The sequence below is a fragment of the Pelodiscus sinensis genome, chromosome 3 (assembly GCF_052426305.1).
Source record: "Pelodiscus sinensis isolate ZL-2025 chromosome 3, ASM5242630v1, whole genome shotgun sequence".
NCBI lineage: Eukaryota > Metazoa > Chordata > Testudines > Trionychidae > Pelodiscus > Pelodiscus sinensis.
In genome coordinates this window covers 96,227,750-96,236,865 of record NC_143054.1, presented here as the reverse complement: position 1 = coordinate 96,236,865, position 9,116 = coordinate 96,227,750, and the positions used below count along the sequence as shown (strand labels likewise).

The 9,116-nt window shown below is 48.0% G+C and overlaps 1 protein-coding gene across 1 annotated transcript in view; it reads left to right on the top strand.

Moving 5' to 3' along the window:
• The first annotated feature begins 872 nt into the window (after window positions 1-872).
• Window positions 873-9,116, top strand: part of MOXD1 (monooxygenase DBH like 1) — a 72,037-nt gene continuing 63,793 nt past the window's right edge. The window contains exon 1 of the mRNA XM_006127288.5: window positions 873-1,564. Coding sequence (XP_006127350.2) covers window positions 1,313-1,564 — 252 coding nt within the window. The 5' untranslated portion in view covers window positions 873-1,312. The remainder of the gene's footprint in view (window positions 1,565-9,116) is intronic.

Genomic DNA, 9,116 nt, shown 5'->3' with positions numbered 1-9,116 from the left:
GCTTGGAGGCAATGCTCTTTGCAGCCTTGAGGGACTGCTATTTCAGAACACCTGCCCTGTGTGGTGAACCTACCAGAAGCCATGGGAAAGGGGAGCCTGCACTCTTGCTTTCAGATAAAGAACACTGAGGATGAGCTGGCCTGAGAGAGGAGCATTTGCTATACAGGAGTAGGAGTTTTTTAAACAGAAAGAGCTAAAAAACTTAAACTGAGAGTTAAAGGGACACAGGACAGCGTGAAGTCCTGTTGCTCATGCTTAGTGTTGGCAATATAACAGGAAAGGGCATGGATGGAGGAGGGGAGAGGTCAAGTCCAGACCCCAGTACCCACCGATTTCCTCCCAAGTGGGGAAACAAGTGTTTCCTTGCTTCTGCTACCTTATCAAGTTACGATCTTCTTCATTCTGCACCTTTCCCTGACGAATCAGGCGTCAGACAGCCATGTACGTGGTGATAGGGGCCTGAGTTTTGCAGCCGAACACGCAAACCTGCGCCTTGTGCAGAAGAGCCGCGTTCCCCACCCCACCGGACACGTTCTCTCATGTCTATGAATACACTTCTGGGGGGAGAGGGGGAAGCAGCTAGGTGCCCTGGGGATGCAAACGCTAAAGGGGGGTTGTTGCGTGGGGCGAGCGCTCTTGCTGCGCATCCCTCACCACGTAGCTTCCCGAGGCGCCTTTCCAATCCAGTTGCTCTGTTGCCCTGTCACAGCCGGGAAACGTGGCCACCAGTGATTAACATCTCCCTGATCTCTCCACTGGGAAACGCCGGTTCCCAGGCACAAGCCGCGGCAGCGACTGGAGGTTCCCGGCCGTGCCCTCGCGTGTCAGGTTACAAAGCCGCTCTGAACTGGAGCCGTGGGAAGTGTGTGGCCGGGGCCTGGCTCTGTCTAGCCCGGGACTGGCTCAAGGGGAGCGAGCGGGTCTCTGGGTCCAGGCCAGACGCAAACATCCCGCCCCCCCCCCGGCAGCGCCCATCTCCCGCCTGCAGGGCGGCGGGGCAGAGCAAGGCTGGGATGCCCCCTGTCAGGCTGGGGGTGTGTGAAGGCTCCTGACTCACCCAGCCGCGTCTCCCTTGAACCTCCCTTCCCTGACCTCCCTCTCTCCCCCCCCGCCCTGCCTCCTGCTTCCTCCGTCCAACCCCTGCCCCCCTCCTTCCCCTGCAGCCCCAGGCGGGGCTGGTCGCGCGGGTGCCGCCCGCAGAGGGGCGGGCTGAGCAGGACACACACACACCCAAGCGGAGAGCGCGGCGGAGGCTGCAGTAGCAGAGCCCCAGCTGGAGTCTCCGCACCCAGCCGCTCTGCGCCCGGCCAGGATGCGCCGCTGGCCGCTGCTCCTCTGGGGGCTGCTGCTCCCAGTCGCCGCCGCCGGGCGCTATCCGCACAGCGCCGTGCTGGACGGGGCGGCCGCCTACCGGCTCCTGTGGGGCCAGCAGGGCAGCAGCATCGCCTTCCGCCTGGAGGTGCGCACCCTGGGCTACGTGGGCTTCGGCCTTTCCCCCACCGGGGCCATGGCCTCCGCGGACATCGTGGTAGGAGGCGTGGCCAGGGGCAAGCCCTACCTGCAGGTAAGGACCGCGCCTCCCGCCCTGCCTGGCCGTGGTGCGAGGAGCGGGGAGAGGACGGAGCGCTGGGGGCAAAGTCACGCTCTGCCCTCGCCGGTGCCCGCTCTCTGTCCTCGTCCCGGGCTGCCCCCTGCCTGCTCGGCAGCCCTCACTTGTTCTGCCTTGGCTGCGCTCTCCTCTTGCTCCGCGCTGGGCTCCCCCCTCGCATCTCGCCTTGTGCGGTCTAGCCCTTCGGCTCGCTGGAACTTCATCCGTGGCACCCTGCTGCCGTCCACAGTTCAGTGAGTGAGGAGCGCAGGCTTTATGTATTACAATCGTCCTGCCCGTCAAATGTCTCCTTTGTGGCCAGTCTAGGGGACCCTAGGACTCCCTTATAATCGGGATGCAACTTCCCTAATTCTGTCCACGCCTTCGATGCTGGAACCTGGAAGTGGTACTAATTTGACCTTGTTCTCACAAGGGGGTTCAACAGCAGCAACTTGGTTCAATGAGCACTGCAGTGTTTGTACTTGCAAAATGTATCTCCTAATAAGACAAGTACCCGAGATCGTTTCTGTGAAATAACAGGTGTGCTCAAAAGACGCAGAATAGCTATTTCAGGATACCTCCGGTACCCCAAAATAGCTCTGTGGTGTGGAGGTAGCCTAACATTAGCCCTTTTTTTCTCCTCCAGGATTTACTAGAAGCATTTAATCATTAAAGTGACTTCATACAAATTGGAGGTACTTTTATTTTAAGCATATGCCATCTCTAAAACTTAAGCAGAAGAAACCAAGCTTAAAATTTCTCTGTTACATCAACTCAATCAGGCAATCAATCAGATTTTCTAAAATAAACTAAATTTTGGAACATGTTCAACATTTGGAATATTTTGTTCTTTGAAGAGCAGGCATTTATTAACTGATAATTTCATGCAAAAAGAAATTTTCTTTGATCTTTCAAAGTGAAGACTTACAGAAAATCAGTCTCTGAATAAAACACAAAATCATGAGACCAGTTTAGTTATCTGGGAATGTAGCTCCTATATTCATAGAGTTTAAGGCTAAAAGGGACCACTGGATTATCTAGACAGACATGTATAACATAGTCCATACAATTTCATCCAATCCCCCCTGAATAGAACCCAATAACCTGTGTTTGACTAACAAATATCTTCCAGAAAAGCATCCAGTCTTGATTTCATTACTACTTCCCTTGGTAGTTAGTTCCAATGTCTCCCTATTAAAGCGATTGCTTTATTTTGACTTTGAACTTTTCCAGAACTCTCCAAACTTTTCAGTCAATGGCTCTTGTTATAACTTTTTTTTAGTAGACTAAAGAGCCCTTTTCTACCAGGTATTTTCTCTTCATGGCCAGGTGGTGGCAGGCAGAGATTGTAGCCAGGCGGAGGTTTAACCTCCCCAAACAGCCTGGTGTGGCCCCGACCATGTTCGGCTCCAGCAGGACAGGCTTGGGTAAGGCTGGGGGTGTGGCAGGCCACCAGGAGGACTTGGGGAGGCTAGGGCTACTGTCTTCCCTGGTGTTCAGTCAAGGATGCTGTGGCAGTGCCACTTGCCAGGTGCTCCCAGGCTGGGGTCAGGGATCTTTGCGGTGGCAGTACCCACTGCAGGTCTGGGGTGGATGTTGGGCACTGCAAGCTCTGTGCTCTGGGTAGGGCATTGTCCCTGCTCACCAGGCACTTGCAGGCTGGAGGGGGAAGCTGGCCGGGGCAAGGGTGTAAAGGGAAATCATGTCTTACTAATCTATTAGAATTCTTTGAAGGGGTTAACAAACACGTGGACAATGGGGATCCAGTAGGTATAGTATACTTAGATTTTCAGAAAGCCTTTGACAAGGTCCCTCACAAAAGTCTCTTGTGTAAATTACATGGCCATGGGATAAGAGGGAAGGTCCTTTCATGGATTGAGAACTGGTTAAAAGACAGGAAACAGAGTAGGAATAAATGGTAAATTTTCAGAACGGAGAGGGGTAACTAGTGGTGTCCCCCAAGGGTCAGTCTTGGGACCGATCCTGTTCAACTTATTCATAAATGATCTGGAGAAAGGGGTAAGCAGTGAGGTGGTAAAGTTTGCAGATGATACAAACTGTTTAGGATAGTCAAGACAGAAGCAGACTGTAAGGGACTCCAAAAAGATTTCACCAAACTGAGTGATTGGGCAACAAAATGGCAAATGAAATTTAATGTGGATAAGTGTAAAGTAATGCACATCGGGGAAAAATAACCCCAACTATACGTACAGTATGATGGGGGGCTAATTTGGCTATGACAAATCAGGAAAGAGATCTTGGAGTTATCATGGATAGTTCCCTGAAAACTTCCTCACAGTGTAAAGTGGCAGTCAAAAAGGCAAATAGGATGCTAGGAATTATTAAAACAATAAACAAAACTATGTAGCACTTTAAAGACTAACAAGGTGGTTTATTAGATGATGAGCTTTCGTGGGCCAGACCCACTTCCTCAGATCAAATAGTGGAAGAAAATAGTCACAACCGTATATACCAAAGGAGACAATTTAAAAAAATTAACACATATGAAAAGGACAAATCACATTTCAGAACAGAAGGGAGATGCGGGGGGGGGGGGGGGGGGGAAGGAAGGTAAATGTCTGAGTTAATGATATTAGAGGTGGGGAAAGAAAGATGTCTGAGAGCTAATGGTATTAGAGGTGATAATTGGGGAAGCTATCTTTGTAATGGGTAAGGTAGTTGGGGGTCTTTGTTCAACTCCCCCCCCCCCCCACTGCGGAGAGTGTCGAATTTTAGCATGAATGCCAGTTCAGAGGATTCCTTTCAAGTGCAGATTTGAAAGTCTTCTGGAGTAGGATGCATGTGATTAGGTCATTGAGACAGTGTCCTTTCTGGTTGAAATGGCAAGAAACTGTTTTTTTCTTTGTGATCCTATCTAATGTCTGTTTTGTGGGTATTGATTCTTTGGCGAAGTGTCTGAGACGTCTGTCCAATGTACATAGCAGACGGAAACTTTCGGCACATGATAGCATAAATTATATTTCTGGATGCACAGGAATATGTATTCTTGATCTTATAACTCACTTGGTTAGGCCCAATAATGGTGTCAGCAGAGTGAATACGTGGACAAAGCTGGCAACGGGGTTTGTTGCAAGGGAAAGTACTAGGGTTGGTATTAGTGTGGTATGTCCTGTGGTTGTTGGTAAGAATCATCTTGAGGTTAGGTGGTTGTCTATAGGAGACTATGGGTCTGTCTCCAAGAGCTTCTTGGAGTTTAGTATCCTGTTCCAGTATAGGCTGTAATTTATTGATAATGTGTTGGATAGGTTTAAGTTGGGAGCTGTAGGTGATGACAAGTGGTGTTCTATTGTTGGTTTTCTTGGGTCTGGTCTTGTAGTAGATGGTTTCTGGGTATTCGTCTGGCTCTTTCAATTTGCTTTTTTATTTCTCCGGGTGGGTAGTTGAGGTTTATAAATGCTTGGTAGAGATCTTGAAGTTTCTGGTCAGAAACCATCTGGAGAAGGATGGCAGGAGACAAATCGCTTGATTATTGTCTTTGGTCCACCCTCTCTGGGGCACCTGGTGCTGGCCACTGTTGGCAGACAGACTACTGGGCTAGATGGACCTTTGGTCTGATTCAGTACAGCCGTTCTTATGTTATGTTATGTTCTTATGTTAAGGGTGACAGCTTTGAGTTTGTCAGGCAGAAGGGGAGGTGAGGAGAGGGCAGGATGAGAAGGGGACTAGCCTTACGTAACTGCTGGGGGCTTCACCTGCTAACCACGCTCACTAAGGTGCTTATATATGGTTATCAAGTCAGTGCTCAATCTTCTTTCTGATAGGCTAACTAGATGGAGCTCTTCAAATCTTTAACTGTAAGGAGTTTCCTCCAGTTCTCAAATAATTTGTGACTGTTTTCTACATCCTTCCTTATTTTTCAATGTGAATTTTAAAATGCAGTCACCAGAACTGTGTGTAGTATTCCAGTAAACCTTAAAAAGATTTTGTTCATTGTCAATAAATTACAACTGAGTTGAGAAAGTAATGTGAGTGGCTTCCTACTGTTTTTCAGAACTGCCCATTTGATTCATAAACCTATGTTATCCCAAGCAGAAGGACTTATTTTGTTGCAGTATGAAATAGTCTTGCAGCAATGCCAGTAGTCAGCTTGCTGACAGCATCTCCTTTTGTCCATCATCCTTTCCCCAATGCTGCATCCTAAAACATTTCTGTAAAATGGGGCACAGTCTTATATAAGAATGGTTATACTATCCTGTCTTCCAATAATCAGGGCCAGCCTTATGGAGGCACGGGGCCTGGGACAATGCCCCCCAATGTCCCAAGTGAGAGGACCAGAGCAACACCCCTGCCACAGCCTTCACCCCATCTCTGCTCCATCCCCACCTCACCCCTGCTCTATTCCTTCCCCAAACCCAGTTCCTGCCCCACCACTGCTCCGTCCCTGCTCTGCCCCTCCAGAAAGTCAGGGAATTACGCAGGGGCCTGGTGCAGGGTGGCAGCAGGGGTCATTTCTCCCCTCCCCCTGCATTCACCGCAGTGGCAGGAGCCAGACTGTCCCAGCCTGAGGCCAGGGCACTCAGCTTCACAGCCGGGGCAGCAGAAAGCAGAGCACAGTGGGCTGAGAGGATGGGGTGGGGCAGAGTGAAGCAGACTGTCAGGCCACTCTGGACTTCAAACAATCCATGACAATGAGTTCTTCAGGTTGACTGTGTCTCTTATGTGAAGAAGTACCTCCTTGTGATTGTTTTAAACCTGCTCCCTATTAATTGATTTGGGTGACCCCTGGTTCTTGTGTTGGGGTAAATACCCTTTCTTAGTCACTTCCTCCACACAATTCATGATTTTATAAACCTCTATCAAATACTCCCTCAGTTGAACAGACTCCGTCTTTGAATCATTCCTCATATGGAAGCTGGTCCACCTCTCTCATCATTCTTTTTGTCCTTTTCTGTGCCTTTTCCAGTTCAAATATTTCTTTTTTTGAGATGAGGCAACCAGAACTGCATGTTGTACTCAAAGATTCATATGTTAGTATTGTTGTGATGTCGTCTTAGTATCCGTACCTTTTTCTATATGTTTAGATTTTATGACTGCTATGGCACATTGCATGAATATTATCAAAGAACTACCCTGATGACTGCCTTCCTTGACTGATGATAGTTAATTTAGTCCCCATCATTTTTATGTATAGTTGGAATTATTTTTTCAATGTGCATCCCTTTCTACTTATCAACACTGAATTTCTTCTGCCATTTTCTTCCCTGGTCACCCATTCTCTTCCCTGGTCACTCAGTTTTGTGAGGTCCCTATGTGACTGTTCAGTTAGCACTGAAGGTAATTACCTTAAGTAATTTTGTATCATCTTCAAACATTTTCACTTTACTATTCACCTTTTTCAGAACATTTATGATATGTTGAACAGTCCTGGTCTCAGTACAGATCATTTTGGGGAACCTGCTATTCTGCACAATGAAAACTGATAATTTTTTCTTAACCTTTGTTTCTTATCTTTTAACCAGTTACTACACCATGAGAGGACCTTCCCTCTTATCCCATTACAGTTTACTTTGCTTAAGAGTCTTAGTTGAGGGACCCTTTAAAAAGCTGTCTGAAAGTCCAAGTGTACTATATCTACTGGATCATCTTTGTCCACGTGTTGGTTGACCTCCCTCAAAGAATTCTAATACAGATTGAACCTCTCAACAGGGACTTGCTGGTCTGGGGATAACAAGAGAGTTCCTTGGAGCCCAGTAGCAGGGCTGCCCTGTGGCACCGAAACCTGGAGCCCTGCAGTAGGGCTGCTGCCCAGTGGCAATACTGCAGGGAGGAGGCAGGAGTTCAGGGGGACTGGAAGGCAGTGGGGCTGTGCTTGCAGTGCCGGGGCTGCCACTGTAGGGCTGGGAGTCCTGCATCAAGGGGCTAGCAGCAGGGGGAAGCTGTCTGGGAGGCTGGTAGCGAGGCCACGGCTGGGCGGGAGCGGGGGAAGGGGCTGGTGGTAGGGGGAGCTTCAGAAATAACCTTTCCAGGTCTGGCAAAATCTCTCATCTGGGACCGGTAATGTCCTGAGGGTGCTGAACCAGGGAGGTCCAACCTGTATGTTGGAGGCATGATTTCTCTTTACGAGAGCTGAGTTGACTCTTCTCCAACACAGTCATCTATGTGTCTAATTCTGTTATTTACAATAATTTCACTTAATTTGGCTGGCATTGAAGTTAGGCTTACGGGGTTATAATTGCCAGAATCACCTTTTGGAGAAACTTGGCATTTCTATAGCTGTTTCCAGGCCAGCCGTTTGTGGGGGCGAGGAGAGAGAAAGTAGCAAAAGATGTAAACAACAGTTTAGAACCCCACCCCACCCTTTTAAATCACTGATGCACACTGCAGGCATGAACATGTAGGCTGAGGGTGCAGCCCCCCCTTGGGGAATGCTAGCTCCAGACTTCTCTCCTTCCACCCATACCTTCTGCCAGTGGTGGGAGCCCTAAAACCGCTGCTCTTCCCTGGCCTGGAACTACAACCCCTTCTCTCTGCCCAGAAGCCCTGAGCCCCCCTTCCTCCCCACCCAGGGAGGAGCCACACCTGTCCTCCTTTCCCCAGACCCAGCCTACTCTGGGGAAGCAAAAAACAGGATTATGTAGCACTATAAAGACTAACAAGATGGTTTATTAGGTGGTGATCTTTCATGGGCCAGACCCACTTCCTCAGATCAAATAGTGGAAGAAAATTGTCTCAACCATATATACCAAAGGATACAATTTAAAAAATGAACACATATGAAAGGGACAAATCAAATTTCAGAACAGAAGGAGGATGGGGAGGGGAGAGGCAAATGTCTGTGAGCTAATGATATTAGAGGTGATAATTGGGGAAGCTATCTTTGTAATGAGTAAGATAATTAGAGTCCTTGTTCAAACCTAAGTGTAAAGTGTCGAATTTGAGCATGAATGACAGTTCAAAGGATTCTCTTTCAAGTGTAGTCTTAAAAGGCTTTTGAAGCAGGATGCAGGTAATTAAGTCGTTGAGACATTGTCCTTTCTGGTTGAAATGGCAAGAAACTGTTTTTTCTTTGTGATCCTGTCTATCTGTTTTGTGGGCATTAATCCTTTGGCGAAGTGTCTGAGACATTTGTCCAATGTACATAGCACTTTTGGCACATGATAGCATAAATTATATTTCTGGATGCACAGGAATATGTGCTCTTGATCTTATAACTCACTTGGTAAGGTCCATTAATGGTATCCCCCATCCTCCTTCTGTTCTGAAATTTGATTTGTCCTTTTCATGTGTTCATTTTTTTAATTGTATCCTTTGGTATATATGGTTGTGACCATTTTCTTCCACTATTTGATCTGAGGAAGTGGGTCTGGCCCACAAAAGCTCATCATCTAATAAACCATCTTGTTAGTCTTTATAGTGCTACATAATCCTGTCTTTTGTTTCAGCTACACCAGACTAACATGGCTACACTTCTATCACTACTCTGGGGAAAAGCTTCTCTCCAAAGATACTTTTGATCTGCCCTAGGCAAGCTCCTGTGGTATTTGCTGCTCAGTCACCCTCTAACCTG